The sequence below is a fragment of the Lepidochelys kempii genome, chromosome 8 (genome assembly GCF_965140265.1).
Source record: "Lepidochelys kempii isolate rLepKem1 chromosome 8, rLepKem1.hap2, whole genome shotgun sequence".
NCBI classification, from domain to species: Eukaryota; Metazoa; Chordata; order Testudines; family Cheloniidae; genus Lepidochelys; species Lepidochelys kempii.
Window position 1 is genome coordinate 105,253,383 of NC_133263.1, and position 26,553 is coordinate 105,279,935.

Consider the following 26,553-nt stretch of genomic DNA (forward strand, 5'->3'; position numbering starts at 1 on the left):
ATAGCCTAAAACTTTCCTCTCCCAGGTTTTCTTCTCCCATTAGAATTAAAAACTGACAATTTCCTCATGTTTATACCAGGAAAATAATTACCGGGGGGAGGTGCTAGTCCCTCTCACCAGGGTTAACTTGGAGGCTGGCTTCCAGTTCTTTTCTCTCCACCCCAGATCCATCACAAACCATCTGATCTACCTGAATGATCTTGATCTCCTCTCATCCCAAACTTGAATTTTTTCTGGAAAATTAAGGAAAATTTTAACAATTCCCCTGTTTCTCTCTCTCTCCAAGGATTTTTCTAAAAACGTTTGGTTTCCTCATAGCTCTAAACCTGTTTCTATAGAAACATCAAATATCAATGCTCTGTGGCAGGGTTAGATGAAACAATGGGGGGGAGGGATAGCTCAGTGGTTTGAGCATTGACCTGCTAAACCCAGAGTTGTGAGTTCAATCCTTGAGAGAGGAAACACACTGGAGCTGACAGGTGCAGTGGGAAATGACCTAGTGCAGGCGAAGCCCACAGCTCCTTCACAAGCAGTAGGTACTTTCATAGCTTGTGGAGATTATGGAGATATTTTTCAAAATTTTTTTCAAAAATACGAAACAGACATATTGTGAGAATATAAAATTCACAATAAATGTGTACACATAAATCCACTTACTATAGAGATGTCTGTATTTTGAAGTGTAAATACATTCTGTAGGCACATCTTTTAAGGTGTATTTTATATACATTTATCTAAATGTATACATAATACACCATTTTTTGATATACAGACACCAGTTTGACTGGTGTGTCATAGACACACGTGTTGTCGAGGCATAATATCAGAAAGCCTCTGTCTGATGCACACTTTGCAAATGAGCCTGGCCCCCAGGCAGTTCGCAGACAGCGTGTGGCTCAGATACACATGATGCGGGGGAGGTGCTGGCAGGGAACTGCAGGTGGGGCTGATCTGGCAGAAGGGGATGCTGTCTGGGAAAGATTGTGATCCATTACTGAGCAGTTGGTGAGGACTGCCAAACTCCCTGGGTGGCCTCCAAGGGCAGCAGAGACTTCTGTTTAAAGAGCAATTCTGAAAACCTGTTGGCATTCCCAGGCAAAGTATCTGGAGCTGTCTGGTGTTCCTGGGTGGCTCTAGGTGGGCAGAGTTAAGGGTGTTTGGGTGACCCTGGGGATATGCCTGTGTGTGTGCACATACTTTCAGATGGTTTGAGCTTTTAGTTAAGAGGAACCTTTGTTTCTATGGTTTGTTTTTTAGAAAGCTGCCTAGTTCTCTTAATGTTATTTGGCTGAAGTAGATTCCTGGGAATATGACTACTGGTATAAGTGAACCCAAACATTGATGGAACTCAAGAACAGTTTTGCTGCGTCCTGCCTTCACTCTGTCCCTTCCATAATTTAGTCCACCCTACTTTCAGGTTGTGCTGTCTGTGATCATAGCATGTGTGCTCCCTCTGGCCATCATCACTGCCAAGAGTCCTGAGATTTTAGAGGCAATCCTGGGGGTTGAGAAATTCACTCAGAAACTTTGGTCTAAGGTCAAAAGCCTGAGGCTAGCCAGGAACGCTGAATGATGGCTGTAGAAGGGGTCACATGCAGGTTATGAAAGCAGAAGGTGGTCAACTTGTCAGAACCAAAGGTCCTAGTTAACGAAAATCTGGGACAAGAAGTATGGCAGCAGGCAGGAGGACTTGTTTTTCAACAGAATGTTTCTCAAAGTTTCCATGACTCATTTGTGGATTTTTAGCTCCAATAATATAAAAGACGCTGACAAATTTCCTAATTAACGTGAGATTTAAAAAATATAGATTTTACCTGTTTACAGCTGGAACTGAATAGCCTAAAACTTTCCTCTCCCAGGTTTTTTTCTCCCATTAGAATTAAAAACTGACAATTTCTCTCTTTGCATCAAAAATTTTTATAGCAAAACAGGGGGGAAAATGAAAGAAGCACTAATGTTTGTTCAGTGCCCTGATTAATACTGTGGGTTATCAGGTTAGGTACAAGGAACTGCCTAACAGTTTATTGGCCCACCTGGTTACTTTGGTTAAAATTAGTCTTGGGTTAGAACAGTGGTTCCCAAACTGGGGTTTGTGAAATGTTACAGGGGGTTCTTGGGGGAAAAAATCCCTAATGGCCAACAGAGCTGTCCCTAGAGAACCTGGGCAGCACGGGGTCAGCAGCCTGGAGCCCCTGGACTTCCAAGAGCTAAGCAGATCAAAGCAAGCATAACTATCAGACTGAGAAGATGTAAATGTCAAGACTCCTTATAAGAAATAGAAAGGGAGGTGGATATTTTTTGCTGTTTTTAAAATTAAATAGGCAGCTAGTGTTGTTTTTAAAATGATCATGAAGAACAAGTTTAAGTTTTGTTGTAACGTACATTGTTTGCCTGTTTTGCTCAAGACCTGAATGCTTGTGTAGGAGGAACTCTGAGTTGGCTTCTTAAATCCCTTCCTGCTGTTTCACATCTGATACTCCTTGATGAAACCTAGGAGCCTTGTCTTATAATAGGCTCATTCAAAGTGATTCAAGCTACAAAAGTGAGATCTTGTAAGAGTGTTGCCATTTTCCTAATGTAATAAAAATACTGTGGTGATAAATAATAATTAATAATAAATAGTGTGTAATAAGCATGTCATAAAAACAAATTTTATATTTCCAAGATCACTGCTTTTATAATTTATATTCAGGTAAAGGAGGCAATCCCTGGAAATATTCATTTTTAGGAGGGGGTTCGCGAGACTTGACATTAGTGAAAGGGGTTCACAGGTTGTTAAAGTTTGGGAACCACTGGGTTAGAAGAAAATGAATGGGGAGAGAGGTTATTGAGAGATGTGGGGAAAAATATGTCTTGTAGCAGAACACAGTACAACCCCCCCCCCCATCATGCTGTTTAATTTTTGCTGCTTTTTTTTCCCTTCTGCATGTAACCCACATCTGCTACCTCCAAATTCTTAGCGTGTCTCAGAAATTCCAGAGTTTTTTGCCCCGAATCAATAAGGAGACGGGAAAAAGGCTTGTAATGGCTTCTTCCATTGTGCTCGTTAAAACCACATTGTGGGAAATGGACCCAAACACTGTCTTTTAAGTGGTGTTGAGTCTGAGGCAGGTGGTATTAACTGAGGACTGCATTAACTCTTTTCAAATCTCTTTCCTATTTCCTTGAGGAAACATGCCTGGCGTGTATATATGGCAAGGGCTGTTTCCCTGCCTCTTGCATTGACATTTTAATTTGGTCCATGATATAAATATCATTTCCCTAATCCTCCTTGCCCTGGCCTTGTTTTGTCTTTTTCTTCAAAGTGAGTTGACTTTTTTCTTTAAGGGAGAGTGGTGGCGGGAGGAGGGAATGGGAATGGTGGCTGCTGCTCTAGTTTAGAGAATTCAAAGCTGGGGGGGAAATCTCAGAGTATCTGTTGTTTCTTTCTTTGTATTCACATGGAAATTTTTAATCTCCATCAAAGGATCATGAGAAAATAACATTGAGATTCAACAAGAGAGCTCCCGGCTTACATGGAATTTTTAAACGTTATTTGTCTTTATCCCTTAAACGATGAGAACCATGAACTATGTTACCTACAAGCTTCATCATTAACTTTTCTCTTTCTTCCTCCACCCCTCTATTTTTTTCCTCTTTCCCTTTTTCTTAGATCTTTATTATCCTATGTAAACATGCAAAGCTCATTTTGGACGATGCTATAATATTCTGTAGGATTTGTTAGTTGTGTATATGTAGACACTTTGAACTTTAACCAGTAGTTCTGATTAGAAATATTGTGCCATATTCTACTTTTGATGTGAATCTGGACTATGCAGCAGTCAGTGGAATCACTCCGGTAACAGATATCAGAATCTGACCCACTGCGTTACATAGCACTACACGAGTGAACATTATACCCCTAAAAAAGGGACAGTGCTAAATAAGGAAAACACAAACCAGTTTCTCCTTTGTGGTTGTGAATCATAAACACTGTCTGCATCTATGGAATTAGCTGATTCTAATTAAGATGTGTCCCCCCACCCCCCCAGTAACTAACCCGTGAAAAAGAGTGACTGGTTTTACAGGTGGGTCCTGGCAACAACAGTAGATTTCACGCTTCCACACAGATAAATTAAAAAAAAAAAAGTGGGGGGGCTGGGGTTGGTAATAACATGCAAATTCTCATTAGTGCTGTTTTATGGTGTTTAATGTTAAACTTGGAAGATAAAAACGAATGACAGCCAGTAAATGGGACTGACGCTTCTGTTACTAACCTCTCCAGCAAGTGCAAAATAGCACAGGGAAATAAAGGCTGTGGGTGCTTCCATTCCTGCTGTGTGTCAAGCCAATGGCACCATCCTAGCACCTCGACTTAATGCATTTTGTGGGGGAGGGGAATACATCAAATGATGTGTTTAAATAGGCAATGTGGTTTGTGATTTTTTTTTTGTTAACGATGTTAAGGAGTATTGAGACACAGGAAATCAAGGTTCTAACCAGTTTGGGTTAATAAAAACCACATCACACATTTTATAGCAAACCCAGACTAAATTCCAATTTAGAGGATCATATTCTGCCTCAACTCCACCTTTTGCTTCAGCTGGATCCATTGTTCTTCACTTCCTTTTTTGCCATGTTTTTGCAAGCTATAATGCTGCTATGCTCTATCCAAGAGGCAGCTTGAAGTGATTCCTCTGTGTGTGTGAATGTACGTGTGTGAGAGAGAGAATGTATAGAAGTGCACAGCACAATCAGAATGTATAGAAGTGCATCAGCACAATCAGCACTCAAACAACCGTATCTCTGTCACGGACTCCTCTAACTTTCTGTACAGTTAAAACTCATGGAGATCTTGTGCAAAGGCTACATTTGAGTAGTATTTTGGGGAACGAATGGTAATTTTTCTCCTTACTCCTCTTCATAACTGAAAGTTTTTCCTCTAGCAGAAACCTAAACTCTGCATAGTGACACCATGCAAAAATCATACGATTATGATTAAGGCATTCTAGTGTGTGGGACCCTGATTAAATTAAAGTGATTTTTAATGACACTCTGGATTCTCTCCCCCCACCCCATGGTGTCATCAGAGGGCAGAGTTAAGGTTGTTTGGATGCTCTAACGATTGTTCCATACCTTAATGTGTTTGGATTTTTTAAAATTTAACTTTAATTGTGAATTTCTTAAGTTTAGAATGCCTTGGTTTTGGGATGATTACAACATCCTGGTATTATAGTTTACCCTAAGTTACTGATATTACTCTCAACTTTAACTCCATTTTAACATAGTTTTTGTTTGGACATCTTTTTAAAAGATTTCATACACAAACCACTCGAAATTCCACTTTTCTCTTGCACCTCCTGTCCACACACCACCAAATTCCCCCTGCCCATGCATCCCAGCTTCCCCCTCTCCTCCCTGCAAACACACATCAATACACCCTTGTTTCCCTCTTCCTCCTGGCCTGCCTGTTGAGTAGCTTTTGAAGGTATTTGGGATTAATGGTCATTTTTTGGCTGTTATTTTTCATAACTGAAATTTTGAGTCATTACAAATTGACCCCTTCAAAAGAGCCACCTTCTCCCATTGTTCTCAGCAGGACTGGAGCTCCGTTTTGTTCTCTCTCTTTACACTTGATAGAGTAGCAGCATGTCTAACACTTGGACAGCTATATTGAAATCCTACTTTCTGCTGAGATGAAAGCAGACAGATGTGAACATTTAAAAATAAAATCGTAGGGAATGGAAGCTGAAAATGGCTTGTTATTTTAATTACAATTTATGAAAGTCTTAAAAGCGGGTACATCTGCTTCTTATCCCCCATATTTTTCTGTTGGGTGTCAGAATACAGTCATCCAGACAGGCTTTTTGCCTTAACTTTGCATTACCCCTTACTTCTTCACTCTGGAAATAGTAGAGGTTTCCTTATGTCATTTTCATGGTGTGTTTCGGCCTTCCTTGGTGCTTGAGTCAGAGTGGAGCTAATACAGATGCCATGGTGGTAGAATAGGAAAGACTCCTTTTCCCAGATTTAACAAGCTTATCCTTTCTTCTCTGATTCTTTACATAGGCTCTTGTAACTGCTCTTTAGGATTTTATTATTATAAGAATATTTTTATAGCGCTGGGCCAGAAACCCTTTCTTCTTTAATTTTCCTGAATCTATGTGCAGGGCAGTTGGCTTCCTCCCAAATTCTTGTTAACTTTTTTTTCCTGATTAAGGTTTTTCAGACCTAATCCTTCTGTCTTTCTCATTCCTTGCCTTCATTCTTGCCCTGGCCAGATGTTTGTTTGCCACTTTTCAGACTCTCAAAAAATGTTCTTACATGGTTACTTTGAGTAGCCACATTTGCAAAACATGTCAAGAGAAATTTCCAAATCTTGATTACCAAATGCCTCACTGCTAATGTTTTCAGCAAATTCCCTTTAACAGTTCCATTAAATCTTGTTTAAAGTGTGAGAGTGAGATATTCTATAGGTGACTGGAGTTAGGAAGTGTAAGTGAGGAATATGGATCACATTTCAGAGAATGCTGGGCAGATTGTAAAAGTATGGCCAGGAAAGAATAAAACATCCAAAATAGGGCAAAACTTTGTCTTTCCCCATTTCTACCTCTTTCACGTCTTACTCTGTTGTGTTGTTCTCTGCTTCAGACTCTTTAAGACTGTGCCAAATACTCAGATATTTTATAGGTAATGGATCCCATAAATGCCCTGGCCAGCCTCTGAGGGAAAAACATGATTGTCGGTTTTGGACAGAGTATAAAACCCAAGCAGGAAATCGTTGCTGAATGGCACAGCTGCAGGCAAACATTCTAAGCTAGTAAACTGCCCATCTGCATACCCACACGTATGTCAGAATGCAGGGTTAGGAGACCATGGCACAGAGAGTCTGTAAATGGTTAGCGGTGAGAGATTTTGTGATTAAAAAACGAAGAGTTTTGCTTCATTAGTTCCTGAAATATGGCTACCTCAAGATGATATATAATTATGTTGTTTTGACGATTAAGGACAGATTGCCGGATAGAGCACATGGGCTTTCTCTCAGGACAAAAGTGAGACGATCAAAGGGTTAGATTTGGGATGGTTCAGATGGTTCCATATGCAAAACCTAAAAAATTACAGGGCAGAATATGTAACACAAATGTTGCCTTCCAACCTCTGTTGTCAGTATGCCAGGATAGTGCTTCATTCTGGTCTTTGTGGTAGGTCTGATGATCTAATCTGAACTTGCCCAGGGAAGCTACAGATGGAAAAGACCTTTCTGGTTCCCAAACCCATTCCAGCGTCACACATCCCAAAGGATACTGGGGTGGGATTGTTCTGTGCTGCATATTTTTCAGGACTTCCACCACTTGAGTCTGTTCTGACATCTAATAGATCTCACCGCCCAGAAAGCATTTTCCTAATATTCAACCTAAATATTTCCTCCTTTAATTGAATCCATAGTTAACTCCTAGTTCTGCCCTGGGTACCACCCTTTCTTTCTCTGATGTCTGCACCTTTCCACTGATTATGGATATCCCCTGCTATCATTTAGCCAAGTGATACATATTAACCTTTCCTCATACATTACAGAAGTTATACAGTCCCCTTTGTATAGGCCAAGTTGGATCAGTTTGCTAACTGGTTTTCCCAGCCTTTAAATAACTAACAGGCCAGCAACAAAATGCATATTGTTAAAGTAATGAAGCAATAACAATAAAACTGGTTTCAGACCCAATGTAAGGAAGTTGTAGGCCACAGGTTACTTCTCCTCACGTAGTAAGTACATCAGTGATTACATGTGCGTTATTTTCAAACACTTTTTATTGCAAATTCAAATGATCTTCCAATGTTAACTCTCCAGTAAAATACTAGCCTTCCAAGCTCATGTGCCATAGACATGGCATTGGCCTTCCTGGGAGTGGGGGGAGAAGCAGGCTTTATTTGTTGTTGTAGAAAAGCAAAGGAGTAGCCCAGTGGAGGGCACTAGCCTAGGACTTTGGAGACCTGGCTGTAATCCTGCTCTGCCACTTACTTGCCCTTGCCCTTTGGGCAAGTCACTTCGTCTCTCTCTCCCTCAGTCCCCATCTGTACAATGGAGATAACAGCCCTGGCTGGCCTCACAGGGGATGGGATGTTGAGGGTAAATACAACAAAAGTTTGTGAGGTGCTGAGTTTCTTTGATAGTGGGGCCAAATAAGTCCATAAGAGAGAGAGAGCCAATGCCCAGTAAAGTCAGTGGGACCCCTTCCATTGACTTCTGTGGCTGTTGGATTGAGGCCCTTAAAGAATATGACACTTCATTCCTGAACTTGTTAAGATATGTGTTAAACTTCCTTTGGTTAAGGAAATAAGTCTGAAAATGTTCTTTGGGTTTTCAGATGTGCAGTGGAACAGGACACCGTTATGGCTTGTGATTCATTGTTTTCATTTAAGGATTGAGTATTTCAGATATTCTTGAACGTTTCACTATTCAACAAGTAGTTTCTTTATTGTTTTTCCCTGAGAAGGGCGTTGCAGCAGGCGCTGGAGTCTCTTATTTTCCTGGCACTGTGCGTCATCGTTTGCAGCCATGCACTGTGGGTTCCAAGCATCACCATTGTGATCCAGTAGTGTTTTATACTCCCTTTACAGACCCGAAGGATTTGAGTTAGAGAAATGGGGAATTTGCTGGGAAGGTCAGAAGGTTTCTTTGATTCCCTATCTCACAAAGAAGGTTGAGTGAAGTCCCTTCTAGATTCATATATAGTAAGAAAGCACACATTTAATGGAAGCTGTCTGAGTGCCAGTTGCTCTTGAGCATCTGGCATATTTATTTCTGCTAAATAAGCAACCTGCAAAATGTCTGCTGGATCTTCTGTGAAGAAATCAAATGATTATCAGCACTTAATGTTCATGGATTTCATTTGTGGTCATTGTTTTTGCCTAGGTCATTAACATCTATCCGAAGTGAACTGATTCCGTATCTAGTTAGGAAACAGTTCTCCTCTCCTGCATCCTTACGACAAGGACAGGACAACAAAGAGCAGGATCAAAAGAAGGATCAAAAGTCATTAGGTGAGTGAAAGAATCAGCTGGTTTAATGAAGATCTTGAAGCATTTATGCTGCAGTTGAGCTACTGGGTAGACTCCAGAGTTTGTCTAAATCAGTGGGTCCTTTTTCTTTTTTATGTATTCAACATGCTTATTATGGTAATGTTTAAGGACCTGGCAAGAGGGGAGCACCATTGTGCGAACCACTGCACTAACACGAAGCGGTAGACGGTCCCTGCCCCATAGAGCATACAGTGTAAACAGACAAGACAGGTGTAAGGTGAGGGAAGAGGTGGAACACACAAGCAGGGTGAGTAGTGTGATGGTGGTAAATGTCATGTTAGTTCCATTCTTCTGGGGAGAGGGATTGGGGGGTTAATTAAGGGGAATAAGCTAAATGGAAAGAAAAGGGAAGGGCATAATTTGTTGGGGAAAAGTCAACATGGATTTTGTAAAGGGAAATCATGCCTCACCAATCTACTAGAATTCTTTGAGGGTATCAACAAGCATGTGGACAAGGGAGATATAGTGTACTTAGATTTTCAGAAAGCCATTGACAAGGTCCCTCACAAAAGGCTCTTAAGCAAAGTAAGCTGTCATGGGATAAGACAGAACATCCTCTAATGGATTGGTAACTGGTTAAAAGATAGGAAACAAAAGGTAGAAATCATCAGTTTTCAGAATGGAGAGAGAAACAGTGGTGTCCCCCAGGGTCAGTACTAGGACAAGTACTATTCAACATATTCATAAGTGATCTGAAAAAAGGGGTAAACAGTGAGGTGGCAAAATTTGCAGATGTTACAAAACTGCTCAAGTTAGTTAAGTCCAAAGCAGACTGCGAAGTGTTATAAAAGGCTCTCACGAAACTGAGTGACTGGGCAACAAAATGGCAGATGAAATTCAGTGTTGATAAATGCAAAGTAATGCACATTGGAAAACATAATCCCAACTAGTTCTCTGAAAACATCCACTCAATGTGCAGCAGCAGTCAAAAAGGTGAACAGAATGTTGGAAATCATTAAGAAAGGGATAGATAATGAGACAGAAAATATCATATTGCCTCTCTATAAATCCATGTTATGCCCACATTTTGAATACTGTGTGCTGATGTGGTCGCCCCATCTCAAAAAAGATATATTGGAATTGGAAAAGGTTCAGAAAAGGGCAATAAAATTATTAGGGATATGGAACAGCTGCAATATGAGGAGAGATTAATAAGACTGGGACTTTTTAGCTTGGAAAAGAGACTAAGGGAGGATATGATAGAGGTCTATAAAATCATGACTGGTGTGGAGAAAGGAAATAAGGAAGTGTTATTTTCACCTTCGCATGACACAAGAAGTAGGGCTCACCAAATGAAATTAATAGGCAACGTGAAAAACCAAAACTCTTCCCTGTTTTGTTTGCCTGCTCTTTTTAAAGACCTAGAACCCCAAGATTTCTTGTTGTGCTTTCTGGATTTCCCCTTGTTCAGGGGTTAGAAAGTCAAACTTCTTTGGGCATTAAAGAGGAGTTTCTGAGATACAGGCTTCTTCCCCGCTGGGACAGGAGGATGCATTATGGGGTTTATCCTGATCTCCCTTATGTTGGTGTAAATCAGGAGTAACTCCATTGTAATCAGTGAATCAACCAGATTCTGGATCTGTGTTTTTCTTCCTGTGCCACAGTGCAAATCAATTTAATTGTGAAAATATGGGTAGTGCGTAGGGTACTAGACTGGAACTTGAGCCCTGGCTTCTGTTCCGGGTCATCCACAGACCTCCTGTGTGACCATAGGCAAGTCGTTTAACGTGCCCTGGGCCTCAGCCCCTCAGCTGTAACATGGGGATGGTCGCACTTCCCTACCACACAGGAGAAAATCCTTAATGACTGTAAAATATTCAGGTGAGGGCCATGGACAGGTTTCCCCTCCCCAAGATATTTTAAAGCTGCTGTGTCTAGAACCCTTCTGTGGAGAGTGTTGCTACCTCTGTGAAGCCTGCCTCATGTTGCATATGTATGTTCTGCAGACATCTACAGTTATGTGAAGGGTGATAGCTTGCTGGAATTTGCCCCAGATAAATCATGTTGGAATGATCACAGCGGAGATCTGAATGGAGGACAAGTGCGTTGCTACGTCCATATCATGAAAGAGGGGCTCTGTTACCGAGTGAACACTCTTGGGTTATACATTGAAGCAAACAGACAGGTAAAGAAAATATAAAAATTGTATATGGGACTACAGCGTGTGTGTGTGTATGTTATCTGTAGGGATAGCTTCATCAGTGACACCCCTCCTTTTGGTGAGGATTGCCTGGGAGCTCCCTCAAGTATCCAGTTGCTGACTGAGCACTTCAGCATGGTCACTGCAGAGGGTATGCGACTTGGGATTTAGTCCCAGTTGTACCTCTGACTCGCTGGGCAACCTCGGGCAAGTCTGCCCCTCACTTCCCCCACTGTAAGCTGTGGCTGATGATTCCCACCCCTGAGAGCTACAGATGAAAATGAATGTTGTTATTGGGGGGCGCTGATAGCAACCCACATATATAGGCTGCCTAATAGCTTCCATTCTAAATGTACCATTGCTTGAGCAGATTTTTGTCCAGTGTAAACAATGTAATGCAGGGCACTCCAGCTGACAGAGAAGATAACATCGATCAGTCACAATTCCAGTTCACATTTACCCTGATATAGGGCTTCGTTAAATATGGGATGAAAGGGAAGGGCTAGAGAGAGAGAATGTGGCGTTAATAGTAGGCATTAGTGACCTGAGGATTAAAAGCTTTAACCCTGAGGATCCCATTTTTTGCCAAACTGGCAGCTGCCCTGTACACATCTTCACTTCACCTATCAAGTGATGGGGGGTGCGCAATCAGGACTGGCCGATTTCTTTGGAGTTTGGGGAGGCTGGTGAGGACTGGAGGGATGCTGCGGGGGAGGAATCGGGGACTGTGGCTGGGAGATGAAGGGGCTGGGTTGGTATTTCTGGGAGTGGCCAGTCCTGTGTCTGCCTCCTGGTTCCGTTTGTGGTATCTCATTGGAATGGATGGGTGAATGAATGCAAACCATAGCTGGGGGCAGGGCACAACTGGTATGAACCCAGGAGTTGTGGGCTTAAAGGCTCTGCATGCATTGGGTGGGGAGGAGCTGTTTTGGTGCCTATAGTCGAGCACACACAAGGTAGAAAGGGCACAGTGCTGCTGACAGGGCAGCGAGCAAGTTCTGTTATAAGCCCAAGGACAAGAGGGTCGGAAGGGTTAAGGGAGAGCGCCACTTGCTAGCAGAAGTGAGCATGTGCACTTGGCAGCAGTCGCTTGAGTGAAAAGTTATTGAGTTGAGCCAGTCAGGCTCCATGTGGTTTGGGTTTGGGTGTTTTTTTTTTTTTAACCTAAATATTCTACATTTTGGTCAGTGCTGGAAATGCATTTGCTCCTGGGTGGTACGTAACGTTAGTGCTTTGAATTCACTTTGGGACCTGCAATGTTGGGGAAGATTTTCCTTGAATTTTTAGCTTTCCGGAATGGTAAGGGTCCTAAGGAAACTCTGCGGAGGTGAATCATATAACAGAACTGAACGAGGAGCCCTGGAAAAGGAGCTCTTGTCAGTCCTGCTGCATTTTGTTTCTCTTACCACTGCAGGTAAAAGATGCACCCTTCATTTTATTTGTGGTTTTCTCCTCTATTGTTCTGCTCTGAGGAATCTTTGAGTCGCAATTGCTCTCCTCTTGGGCTTTGTAGGCAGTTCTGATGCCTTCTCTCTACAGCTGCTACTGGCAGCTCAAAGCGAGCTGTGTGTTAAGAAGGCAGGCCTATGGCTACTGCACTGTACTTCTAATGCCAGAAGAGGGGCGGCATTCTAACCCATTGCCCTCATGGGGAGGAGACACTGGACCTGAATTGTTTCTCTTCCAGCTGGGTTTCTGGATGCCTGAAGCCAGTGTGTGGGCAGTGGGTTCAAGGGGGAGTTAGCTTCAGTAGCAGGAAATAGCTTCCTTCTAAGATGAATTAAAGGCAAAACATTAAACTTCCCCTTGACCCAGACACTCCCTCTATCTCCCGCCCCATCGATAGCCTTCCTTTTCAGAGCAAAAAATGCTTGCGCTTGTAGCTTTCTCTAATCATTCTGATCACCTCCTGTGCTGTGCTACTCTTGATTGATTTCAATCTGGGTTTTGCCCTGGCCACAAATGAGAAATCATTCTTCATGTATGTAACCACCTCCTCCTTTCTGCTGATCAAGGCTGCTTCTCCCTCCTCATCTCCCAGACCTCGGAACAGCCTTTGACACTATGGACCATTCCATGCTACTTCATAGCTGTTCATTTCTCTCTTGGATCCCTTCTGTCATGGCTGCACTACTGTGTCTCAAGCTAGGACAGCGTCCCTATGCCAAGGCATAACCACTGGGGTAAAATTGGCCTCGTTGGGATGGCTCAGTGAGTTGTTGCTTTTCAATAGTGACTGCATCTTATGCATCAGGAAGTCACCTTTCATCCTTTAAACAGCTCTGTCTCTAGCCCTGGTGGTGGCAGAGACAACCTTCAAGATGTGAAGAGTGGCAGATGCAGCAATGACTGCCTGGGGCTGCTGGCAGCCTGAAACGGTTGCTTTCTGAGAGGGGTGAATTTAGCCATTCATCTCATCGCAGGGTCCACTCTGAACCTTTACGACCATTTAAAAGCCAGCATTGTGAACTCTTTGTGTTGATCAGAGCATGTCAGAAGGGAGAGGGCTGATCATATCTGCACAATCCACTGTGAATGGCATCTCATTGTGAGACCACAAGTTATTTTCTTTCATCTGATCCCTACACCTCCCACCGGATGGAATCCCATGAGGTTCAGTTCTCTGCCTTCTGCTTTTCTTTACCGACCATTTCCCTTTTGGTGATCATACTTCTACTTTTACCTTCACTGCCACACTTGAGGTGATACTTGGATGTCTGTACAAAGGTGCTACTCGGACTCCTCTCTGTCTGTCTTAACCGAATGTGGCTTTGTCTCAGCTGCGTTCAACTGAATATCTTGAAAGAAGTGGGAGTATCCTGAAACAGCCCCATGACCTCTCTCTTCTCAACATGGACCTTTCATTGTCCATGACCTTGGCATCCTTCCCAACCCTGAACTGTTCTCCTCATGCATCTTGCATGTCAGTCTGTCCATGGCCACCTCTGCAGCATTGCCTGTGTGCCCCACTGCCCCTCCGCTGCAGTTCTCAGCCATGCTGTCATCTCCTCTCGCTCAGTCTGTGCCCCCCTGCTCTCTCTGTGCCCCCCTAGCCTGTCTTCCCTCCTGCACAAAGAAGAAGGGTGGGATTATCCCGTCCTCCTGTAACACTAGCTCCCCATTCATTTCAGGAGCCAGTTCAAATTGCTTTTCATGGATTTGTCCCTGGCTACTTCCTGGACCTCGTCTCTCTCTATTACCTTCTCTGCTATGTCTTCTTCTCTAGCACCCGCCTTTTCCTCTGCAGCTTCTGCTCTCTGGAACAGACACCTCATCACCTTTTTGTTTTCCCCTCACACATCTGAAATAGTTGTCCCTTGCCTGTGCTTCAGCTAGCTCCCTTCTGACTAGATGCTTTAATTTAGTCATCCTAGGATGTCTGAGTACTCTGTAGTGTAATGAGTCCTGTATAGTTGCTGTGTTATGTCAAAGCATGCGGAGTTACGTTCTGTAGGGGAGACACTGTACGAACTCAAATACTGCGCGTCCTTTGAGTTCTGTGGGAGCCTTGCAGCTTGCTGCTGGCTCCTGATTAGATCTACCTACGCAGCAGGGTGTGCAAAGAGGAGACATACTAATAGCCAGCACTGTACCAGTACAGTCTGTCTTCTCCTGTGGAGTGAAGAGGGTAACTAGCACACATCTGTTGCAAACTTAAACCACAGGTGGTAAAATATCTTCTGTAAATGAGCAAGTTGACGATATATACCGAAGTGCCGTGAAACAAAAGCCTGCTTGGATTTGTCCATGTAATACACTGATGTAGCATTAGCTTGTTCACCTGTGACTTGGGCTCTCCTCTTCCAGGTTCCTAAGCTGTTACCTGCTCTTCTGTGTCCAGAAGAACCATTGGTTCACATGTCCGCTCAAGTCACTGACAGAAGCCTGGTGAGTGACTGTTCCTGTGGAATGTGTGAGGGGAGGTGGAACTATCTGCTAAGCCTTAATTTCGAGAGCTGCTTCTTGTAATTCAACTTCTGTCTCAAAAACGTAGCCAAGGTTCTGAAGCTCCGAGCTAAGATATGACTGAACACAAAATAAAATGTCCCGATCGTGTATTCTCCTTCAGCTGCATATTCTAAATACTACTGAGTCAAACAGAGTAATGGAAAACAACCCAAAGCACCCATGTATCCTCGTCCATCAGTTCCTGCCCTTCAATCTTTATTCATTAAAAACAGATTTTACTGTTTGTACTGTACTGTTTGATACTATACAAATTTTACCCCAAACCAGCGTCTTGTCCCCCAGCAGGCTGATGTGAGGTTTGGCAGATGAGGCTAGACAAGCAGTTGGCTTTCCAAAGGCCAGCAAGCTTAGCGGGTTTAGTATTTTAGTGCTGGCTCTTAGCTAAAGTATTTTAGCTGAATCCCAGCTCCAAACCCCTATGCTTTGGGTCCACTTTGGTGAGTTCTGAACTCACACAAATAGTCCCACTGACTTAAATAGGACTGCTCACGTAGGTCCTTGCCTTCATGTTAAAGAGCTACACAGCTGGGCCCCATGTGCTGAAGTCTTCCTGAGCTGGGAGGCTTGTGGAAACTGGCCAGCTGTCTGTCTGGGGAATGGTCACCAGGCTGTGCTCAGTCAGGGGGTTCTGTTGAGCTGGCCACCTCAATTTATCCAAACCCTGGAATCCGTAGAAGTCTTAGGTGTTCTCCAAGACATTCAGATCATCAAGGTCCTGCTTTGTATGTATTCAAGGGTAATATCTTATTTCTTGTATTCCCCATTCTTTTTTTTTTTGATGCAGTATTGCTCTGTGACTGCCTGTTTCAACACACAGGGCTTGTCTCCAGGAACATTTAGCTTGCAGCAAGCTGTGAATTTCCCCCGCACTAGCCTGTCGCTTACTAAGTATCCATCTTGACCCTGCTGCCGCACACTAACAGTTCCCTACTGTGCTTTGATCTAGTCCCATTTCAAAGCGGGATAGATTAAAGCGCACTACAGCGTCCACACGGACACTAGGTGTCTGAGGGCTTCCTGCAAACTAAGCGTTCATGGAGACAAGTCCATAGATTCTTCTTTTAAATCTGCACTCTACAGATCATACAACATGCTTTAGACCTGTCCACCAGGCCTCACCCACACGTACTCACTTCTTTGAGGTATATGCTTTACTTCCAAAACTGCATACTGGGGAAAAGATCTTCCCCTTAATCAAGAGTAAGATAGTTAACCTATGAAGGGTCACTTTTAAGTGTAGCTCTCATCTATGAACAAAGTCATCATCATTCACTCCTGGTTATGATATAGGTTTATCTCAGAGGTGAGGTCTTTGCTGTAGTTAACATGGTAAAATATAATTTCTTACTCTTAAACATGCTCCAGACTGCGAAGACTTTACAAGCCTTTGGGTAGTTGAATTTTGATGTTTGCTAAGTTTTTTGAAGATGCAGAATATGTTGACAGTAACTGTGGAAGTGTCTTGTGTGTGCACAAGTAAACAAGGCCTATCGCTGACTTATAGCTTGTATTATTCATGGTATCTAGGTATATGGAGAATAGTCATGTTTTTTTGATAGAGATCCTATACGAAGAACATTGATTTGGGGATGACTTAATATATAGCCATGATAGTTTGACTGAGTTTCCACTCTGTTCCTCTCTAGGTTGGATCTGACAGCATCATTGGTTCATCCACGCAGGTTGGAGAGAAGACATCCATTAAACACTCCATCATTGGCTCCACTTGCACCATAAAAGACAGAGTTAAAATAACTAACTGCATCATCATGAACTCTGTCACAATTGAGGAAGGGTATGTTACTTCTTTGTATCTCCCTGTCCTAAGCTGTTTCTCTGTCTGAGAAAGGCACTGGGATGCTGGCTGTCCTCGTGAGAGATTCCTGGCCATGACAATTAGTCTCAGGAAGAAGCTTGTTTCTCATCTCCTGGGGATGTAAGAATGAATCAGAAATAAGTCTTGTCTAGTCTCAATAGGATACTAATAACAAGGGAAAAAGAAAAGGAGTACTTGTGGCACCTTAGAGACTAACCAATTTATTTGAGCATGAGCTTTCGTGAGCTACAGCTCACTTAGAGGGGTCCAGAGAGGGAGGATTAATTCCATCCCATCCTTCTGGAGAGCCTGTCATCTGCACAATGTATTTTAAGTCATATAGATGGAATGGATTCACTGGTCTGCATGAGGTTGGATCGCATCCTTCCAATACTGAAGGCTTATTTTAAAGGCTTAGCCTTCAACATTTTTGGTATAAACATCTGCATACTCCTATAAAGTTGCTGATGTAAAAATTCCACATTTACCAATAAAAATCTTCCTACTGCTTCAGTATTTCGAGAGCCTCCACTGACATTCTCTTAGGTCTTTTCATTGTCATCTTGAATCTTTACATTAGCATTACAATTGCTGGAAAACGGGGCAAATAAATAAGCTTTCCCAAAAGGAAATCTGTCATATGGTAGAGGTTCCTTGTGTGTGAGACCCTAGCTAATGAATGGGTATCCACACAAACAGTTACCACCAATACTTAGATGTTTAAAAATGAGACCTCCTCTGTCTTGGCACCATTAAAATTCTAGCTGGTCACTGTGGCAGGACAGGAGCAGACTCATTAACTTGTTAGCCTCATTAATTCGTTAGCCTGGCATGCTGGAAGGGCTTGCAAACTGTAAAAGATTAAACCAATAAAAATGAACAGTTTTGAAGCTAGTTGATCTTTCATCCTGCCTCGGTGCTTCCCAAACCCGGAAAGTCAGTCATTACTTACTTGCAACGTCCTCTTCACAAGAAGATCTGCTTCGCAGATCAGAAGAAGAATCAGCCCAGTCATCAAATGATTCCCAGACTTACCTTCCATAGATTCCCCCTGCCCCCCAATACACACAAGTTCTGGGGCTCCTGTTCTCTCATGAGTGTCTTTGAGAAGCGACCTAGGTGCATGTAGACATTGCTTTGTATTGTGTGTGTTATATATTCAGGGAGGAGCTCGCTCTGCTCCTAGTCTCCAAGGTAGATGATATTTATCCCACTTTTTTTGTGTTGTGCTACTGAAACATCCCTTGACTCTTCAGTGAGGGGAAAATGACCAAGCAGTTGCTGCCTGAAAGTTCCCACCTCGTCTTACAAGCCAGCTTCCTGTGGGTGTCAGTGGAAAAGAAACTGCTCAATAGAGTCTGTACAGGCCTTTATTAATTCCCTGCTCCTTCATGCCATGAGGTTTGCTGAGGGTCCTTGTGGGAGAAGTCAAACCCTTAAAAAATGCCAAGTTGGCTCTCCCGGTCACATGCTTGAAAACAAAAAACAAAAGGATGTTGGGTCTGTGGAGAATACTACTGTTACAGAGCTAAATTACAGGTAAATAAGTATGGTACGTCACTGCCAAGTGTTTAGTCTTTAATAGAAATCCACAGTAATTTCAAGCACATCATAAATCAGAATTCCTTGGTGTGTAGATAATAGCTGATCTCCAGTTCACTTGTAAATGGCTCCAGTATGGCAGTCTCACAGAATTTGCCGTCCTCTAAGCACCAGGAAATACTCTGATTTGACAATGAGCTACACTGTTGTCTTGATTAATGGATTGGTACCACAGGCATTCTGGCAGGGTTTTGCGTACGAGGTAAGCTGCTCTACGGTGAAATCACAAAGGGGCCTAAATATATAAATAGGTAGATAATAAAAGTAGCTAATGAAATCCGTATGTGTTCCTCTGCACTGAATACACAGCAATGTTCTGTTCTAAACCCTCAACAGGGAATGTTATCCTAATAATCATCATTCAGAGTGTGCCTTTCAGTATGTTCAAATATTGATTTGAACAGCAAAATACCATTGTGGGCACGCCGGTTTTGTTTTCTGACTAACCTCCTCTTCCTAGCCATTATTGTAACAAAGCCAGTGCAGCCGCTCTCAGCAATCAGTCATGCTCCAAAACGTAGCAACAGCCTTGATAGTTCCAAAAGTCTATCAGTCCAACTGCTTTTTTGCTGTTGACTATTGATGCACCAGAAGAGTCTCAGTGCTTTTTCTCTGTGTGGAATTAACACTATACACTATAAAGGTTTGTTTCAAAGTTCAACATGGTTCATATTATATGTGATAAGCTTGTGTAAATATTGTGCTGATACCTTATTCCTGTATCACACTATGTAAATCTCTTGGTTTTGCTGGCATGGGAAGCCTCTAGTGAACATCTAGGAAGGTTTGGAAATTTATCTGGAAGCTGAGTTGTGGTAAGAGAAACCTTAATCTTAACTTAATGAAAAGGAAAAATGACTGCAGTTATTTTGACCTTCATTTCTTTCAAATCCTTAATTGCAGCTGGTGGATTTTTTTTTTTTATTTTTGGTGATGTGTCCATGGCTGTAGCTTCTGGATACAGCACGTAGATTAACTTTGTTGATGTTGTTTTAAACTACCCCCAATAGACAGCTCCCCTCCTCAAACAGGTTCCCTATCTCTCCTGCTTCAAACATCCATAAGTAACCCAGCGATCATCCCAGAAAGGACTTGTTAAAATGGTGTCTTGCACTGTGGTCAGAAAGTCGGTAAACTCTGGCTCTTCCATACCACCAGAGGGAATGATTTTCTCACATGGGGACCATCCAGTGACAGTGCTCTGCCTCCAGTCCCCCAAAGGTATGCAAACGAGTTCCAGTAGAAGTGCCATAGCATATCTAAGCCATGTTGGTGTTGCATAGGAAGAGAGGCAGTCCTAAGGCAAGCCAGGTCTATCACCGGGTAGGTTTTTAGATATTAGACATGACACCTTTGAATTGCACCTTGAAGCAGATGGAAAGCAGTGCTGTTTACAGAACACAGGTATATTATTGCAAAGTTTGTATCGAGGAAAGGAGAGAAACACTTAGCTAACCAAAAGATGTAAAAGTCAAATGAGCCACTGCTGCTCCTTGGGAGCCCAAGAGCTGATGGGTGCCCCAAAGTAGCCCAGCATTCTGAGCCTGTCTGGCAAGGTGTGTTGGTACTCTAGGGACAGGTGTCACTGCCCTTGGCAAGACCTTTTCTTGCTTCCCCTTGCCAACCAGTTTTCACCACTTGCTTTTCTGGATTGAACCTCGGCTAGTTCACGTTTTCCCTGGTTCACATCTTGGCCAGGTATAGGGAAAGCGGAGAAGCTGCCCCATCTGTGTCTGATTGAAAGGCAATGTAGAATGATCCCTAGATGTTACAGTGATGGTTGCCTTAGAAATAAAAAAGAGAAATAGTTGAGTGTTGTCAACATTTTGGTGGCACTGCAGCCCAAAATACTTCAGTCTCTCTAACGGTTTCATGGGCCCACTGAACTGGAGCTGAGAGAGAGGCCCTGTATGAGAGGGCCTATAAGGCTGCTGAGCAGCTACTCCATACAACCCACTGAGGCCTATCAGAAAGAAGGGAGAAGAGTTACTGAAAACCAAGCCCATGCTCCCTACCTGGTCTCTTGGGCACATCAGCAACAGCTCATGATCAGCCAAATCAAGAGCTACCGGAAAAGCTCACAAAAACAACATGCGTACCCAAACTTGTGGGCTGGATCAACTAGTGACAGTAATTCAGTCCCCATGTTATGGCCAGTCCTGACATCGGAGTGTTAGGGATCTAGAGAAGTCAGTGATTTAAATCAACCCAGAGCTGCCTCACCGTGACCTTTCTAATAACTTTCCCCAAACAGGAATGTTTATGGCAGCTCACACATGGCAAGAGCACAATCACCAAAGGATGATTTCTTGAGCAAGGGCCCAGTCACCATTTGGTTAAGGGACATTGCCCTCCTGGAAGGAAACATTCATGATCTCTGTCCGTGAAGGAGGTGCAAATCTTCCAGCATCCATGGGCACATTGCTCCATCTTGCTGGTTAGCGCAGTAATTGCCCATCTGGGGTGAAGCCAGAGGCACTCCGAAGAACCTGCATGAACACTGCAGAGTGTGGTTACAGTGTTTTGAGGCCAACCTCAGAGGCTTTGATTCACTAAGTAAAGTGCAAGGAAGGCAAGGAGGTTTTTCTCTGAATCTCCTGAGCACCATCACTTTGCATTTCCATGAGATATTGCAAACGGTGGTGATTCCAGTGCGAACCCAAGATGCTGTAGGAACTGCTGCATTTCCTGATATTTAAGGATTCACAAAATTCCATTTCCCAACCAGAGAGTTTTTTGGAAGCCGCCTCATGAAATTTAACACCTGCTCTTGGAGACAGGTAAACAGCTTCCATGGAAGCAGATGGGACGATCACAAGGTGCATCCTCATAAAACTGGATTGGCATTCTGGGGTTGTGGTTAGCTAGTCATGCAAAAAGCTGAGCTAATCACCTGGATGATACTTCCAGACTGAGACAACTTCTTCCAAAGGAAATAAACTGAGGAATTTTGGACCCTGTTGTACAGCAGCATCTTCATACTGTTCTCAGATTTCGATCCATTTCTCCATTGATGGTTTACATTGATCGGTCCAGTGGACCAAAAGCAGTTTTACTGTGGAATCTTCAGAAGAAAGCAGGCATAGTACAAAGTAATTCTGTAACCTGGCTCTTGTCAAATGATTTGGGTGGACATGAATCCTTGTCATAAGAGATTACAAAAGGATTAAAGAAGTTAATAACGTAGGGAAAATAATCAGCAGTTCCTCCTTAATGTGTTTCCCACTGCACAGCTAATTCTTCCATCAGTTAGACAATAAAATAACACGTATTACATATGTGCTGAATGATGGACATGCTTGACCAAGTTTGGAGAGACGGGCAGCTGAAAGCTGCTAGAGGAGGTAATTCATAGAACAGTGCAAGTGCTGAGAGATGCTGAGTGCCCAGGTGACATGCTGCAGTGTGGAAAATGTTCTTGTTCCCCTCTGGACAGCTCCCTGGAGCTCGGTGACAAATGACTGCACTGAGTTACATAGAGGAAAACTACTAATCGAGCTGAAATAATAAGTCACCTGAAAACTCCTGCCTCTCTATCTACACTGCACAGTAGCTGTGAGCATCTTCAATCTGTCTAGCAGCTGGGGCTGACCTTTCTACTTATTGTTTTGGTTGGGGTGGAGGAGGTGTAGTACCAAGGGGTTCTGAGATTTGTGTGTCTGAAAGTCTTTGATGTAAAAGTCCTCTGACTACAGGTCATTTATAGTGCATGCACCCACGACAGTGCCAGCCTGATGGTGATTGAAACTAGCTACCTGGGGAGACAGTGCTGATTACAGAGAGCTGGTATCACTAAATTCCATCCTGGTCCTTCTGCTGAACAGAAAGTACTGCTTGGAAACAGTTTTGTAACCATCATGATTCTGAACTGAGCTCCCTAAACTTGTTTCATGCAGTGCCTCGGAAGTACACTGGAGCTGTGGTCACTTACCTAGATCATCGCTCCCAGCAGCTCCCCGCAAAGTTTGACCTCTCTGAAAATCAGGCCACTTCTTTAGGTGTTTCAATATGGATTTAGGAGCCTAACCTTAGCCCCAGTTTTTTGAAATCTTGGCTCAAGGTTTTGAGACTGACTGATTGATTGATCCTTCAGTTTTCTACACTGTGGGATTTATTTGGATTGTAAACTCTTTGGGAAAGGGACTGTGTTTCTGTTCTGTGTGTGGGGTCCAGGTCCATGACTGGCCTCCTATGAGCTGTGGTAATAATCATGGAGAGGGCCGTTGAAGATTTGCAGGTAGGGGTGTGGATGGGCATAGGTGTGTAAAAATGCACTCTTAGTGTTATAATTACCGGAAGTACCCTGTGCATCATCTCTGCTCTTTGGACATGGAATCCAAGAGTTTCACTGGGAAAAATTCGAGAGATGGGAACATAATGGAAGATTCTGGTTCTTGGGTAGCTCAGAGCTTAGTTGAGGGTGCAAGACGTCAGGAGCTCAGACAAAGTAGCACAAGGCTCATGACCAGCTTTATAACTAAACACTATTTTAGAATTGTCTTGTTGAATTTTGGAAGTCAGTACCATAGTAACCGTATGGTAGATTGATGAACTGAAGATACATATTTTGCTGCATCCTTGACTAATACCTTTAGCGAAGCAGCAGGCAGGCATAACCAACTCTTGGTAAGTAAGAGTTTCCACATCAGCCATAGATACTGTGTTTGGCACTTTCCTTAGAAAGTAGGAAGCCATCATGGTGGTGATGGCAAGATGCTTATGATCCAAAATTACCTCAGGATTCCAATTAAATCAACACCTATGAGGCCTGGACCTTCTGAGTACAAGCCAAGGAAGCTCTGCCTGCTACACCAATGCTTTAATCAGAGTGGATGGAAGCAAAGCCATTATTCAGAGATTTTTTTTTTTAAGGCCAGAAGGGACCATTATGATCATTGAGTCTGGTCTTCTGCATAACACTGGCTAGAGAATTTCATCCAGTTATTACATCTAGCCCATAGTTTTTACTTGTGCTGGAGCATATCGTTCAGAAAGAGACGTCCAATCGTGAGCTAAAGATTTCAGGTGATTCCGAATCCACCCCAGCCCCTACTGGCAGGTTGTTCTAGGGTTTAGTTTACATATCTGTTAAAAATGGGCACCAGAAGGATCCAGGCTTGTCAAATTACAGCCCCTGTCCTGAGTCGCTTGCCCTCTGAAGTCAGCATGCTCCACATGGATGCAGGGGCTCACCTGCATGGATGCAGTTGCCACATTAAGGTTTAAACCTGGAGAGTCCTCAGGGGAGGGGCTGTATCTCCCTTCATGTCTTGTGTGCTCACCTCTCTCATGTGGCCACTCCCCAAGAATGCTTTGCTTGCAACTCTGTAAGGTTTCGACTGTAGAAATGTCACGGTTTTCCCAGTCTCAGTTGCGTGGCTTTATTTGAAACTGATGTGTCATAAGATTCCCCAACAAAAAATGGTATTAATTCCTGAAGCAGAATGCCAAAAAGCCAAAAGGGACCAGGGAGGGAAAGATTCCTTTCAGAAAGGAATAACAGCCACCACTCACCAGCCAGCCGGACACAACTGGCCATCTCGGTTCAGGAGAGGTGCAGGACTGGAATTGCAGAAGGTGGCTCAGGTCAAGTTTAAAGCCCTTGACTGCTTTATGGTCTGGCTTGTTTGAGTGCAGCTAACCGGAGTTTACTAGGTGTTGAAAGAAATAGCATAACAAAGTTAAGATTTTAAACAGATTGTCATTTCTGGCAACTAAACGACAGTAAAAAAAAATTTCTGGGACGTTCAAATGAGAGAACATTACAGGCACTAAGAGTAAGTGACTAAGTCTTTACATGTGCTGGTTAAGCTTTGGCTCTAGAGAGTCTATTGTGACTCACCACAGTGCCGTATGTGGTGAAATGGTACTAATTTTTCAATGGCAAACCCAAAGCACAAATGTATTTCAATTCTTGTGTGTCGGAGTGTGACACGTGCACAGGCAAAGAGCGTTGCGGGATTTCAGTGAGATTCTTACTCTCGCCGTAGTGTGTAAGGCAGAACTAGGTGCGTGGCTTATGATGATATGAGCATTTCCGTGCTAGTGGAAGTCCTCACCAGTGGCAGTGATGTTGAACTCATTGCTGAAGTGAGCAGGGTTCTGACTTTGACTGTATATTAGCCAGATTTATTTTTTATATTGTATGTATAATCAATAGATTTAAAGGGACACTGTCAAATTTGACAAGTAACAAACATGCCAATCTTGCAAGTCCTATAAGGTCAGCCTCTCCTTGCCAATAGGCCTTGTAGATGAGACGGTGTATCCTCTTTCTTCAGTGTATCATAAAATCCAAGTGCAAGCAGAGTTGGCAATTTCCTGGGGAAAAATTAGGTGAGAAAAGTAAATACAGGCTTAACCCTGGGAAAAATAATGGTATCCGTGTCCAGCAAACAGAGTGAATCTTTCCAAACTTTGGGTACATCCATTCAGAACTGAGGAAGAGGCTCGGTCTGTCCACTACATCAAGGTTGGTCTTCTGCCTCAGAGGGCTGCGTGGCCGAATGGACCTAGACTGCTTGTCTGCAACTTCACATGCTTCTGCTTGCTTAGTGCTGCAAGCCTACAGCACTGCATTATTGGTGTTTTCATACAACTGAATGCTTTAACTTTTGTTTATATAATACTGAAAACAGAAATGAGTCATGCCCTGTAACTTCCTTGAGAGGAAAACCCAACCAAAATGTATGCAGACTTTCTAATGTTCAGTATTCTAGTTACATATGTTTGTACTATGCCCACTGCAGTTTTATGTTTTATTGGTATAACCCTAAACTAATCTATGAATCTATATAGCCTTATGTAGCCACAATCTGAATATTTAACTAAAACTACATGTAATGTGGTATGCATTAATGAAACAGTTTTTGAAATAGAAAATGCCTTAAACTGGGATTAACTGTTTTTTCCCAGCGTGGTAAAAACCACCTCTGTTAAATATCATGCCATCCCTGAGTGCAAAGTGTATGGTTTATAGATTAGATTGTAAAAACTTCTGAGCAAGGACCTTGTCGTCTTATGTATTTGCAAAGCGTATAACATGTTGGCACTATATAAATAAATATGAATACCATCTAAACCCAGCGTGGATAGAACTCTCCGTGTGTCTCTCTTCCAGTACTGCATTGCTGAGGGGGAAGAGAGAAAAACCTACATGCTTTAGGTCAAATTCACCACTGGTATAAGCAGATGCCACTCCACTGAACTCCATTACACTTGGAAGGAATTTGTCCCTTTGATTCTAAGACTGTTACAGTATGTGATAAAGGAGTTGATGATGATTTCCAGGTATGGGGCATATTTGTGTCCTTTATAAGGGAAGGTCTGTAAAATCCGTGGACGGAATTTCAGCTGTTTGACCACACACCAGCAGTGTCTGGACATCACTAAGAATTTTGGGTTCAGATATCTAATTTTTGTAAAGAGACATTCTTACCTGTACAGCCATTTGACCATACCTGTCTGTGTAAAGCAGTGGTTTTCAACCTTTTTTTCATTTACAGACCCCTAAAAAATTTCAAATGGAGGTGCGGACCCCTTTGGAAATGTTAGACATAGTCATAGAATCATAGAATCATAGAATATCAGGGTTGGAAGGGACCCCAGAAGGTCATCTAGTCCAACCCCCTGCTCAAAGCAGGACCAATTCCCAGTTAAATCATCCCAGCCAGGGCTTTGTCAAGCCTGACCTTAAAAACCTCTAAGGAAGGAGATTCTACCACCTCCCTAGGTAACGCATTCCAGTGTTTCACCACCCTCTTAGTGAAAAAGTTTTTCCTAATATCCAATCTAAACCTCCCCCACTGCAACTTGAGACCATTACTCCTCGTTCTGTCATCTGCTACCATTGAGAACAGTCTAGAGCCATCCTCTTTGGAACCCCCTTTCAGGTAGTTGAAAGCAGCTATCAAATCCCCCCTCATTCTTCTCTTCTGCAGGCTAAACAATCCCAGCTCCCTCAGCCTCT

The 26,553-nt window shown here is 42.9% G+C and overlaps 1 protein-coding gene across 4 annotated transcripts in view; it reads left to right on the forward strand.

Moving 5' to 3' along the window:
• LOC140916364 (translation initiation factor eIF2B subunit gamma-like) overlaps window positions 1–26,553 on the forward strand; it is a 239,007-nt gene that overhangs the window by 93,047 nt on the left and 119,407 nt on the right. For 3 of the 4 annotated variants that reach the window (XM_073357910.1, XM_073357909.1, XM_073357915.1), the window contains exons 7-10: window positions 8,891–9,018; window positions 11,004–11,182; window positions 15,005–15,085; window positions 16,813–16,961. In XM_073357910.1, coding sequence (XP_073214011.1) covers window positions 8,891–9,018; window positions 11,004–11,182; window positions 15,005–15,085; window positions 16,813–16,961 — 537 coding nt within the window. Of the gene's footprint in view, window positions 1–8,890; window positions 9,019–9,214; window positions 9,305–11,003; window positions 11,183–15,004; window positions 15,086–16,812; window positions 16,962–26,553 lie in introns of those variants that run through there. The other variant, XM_073357911.1, reaches the window with a different exon arrangement.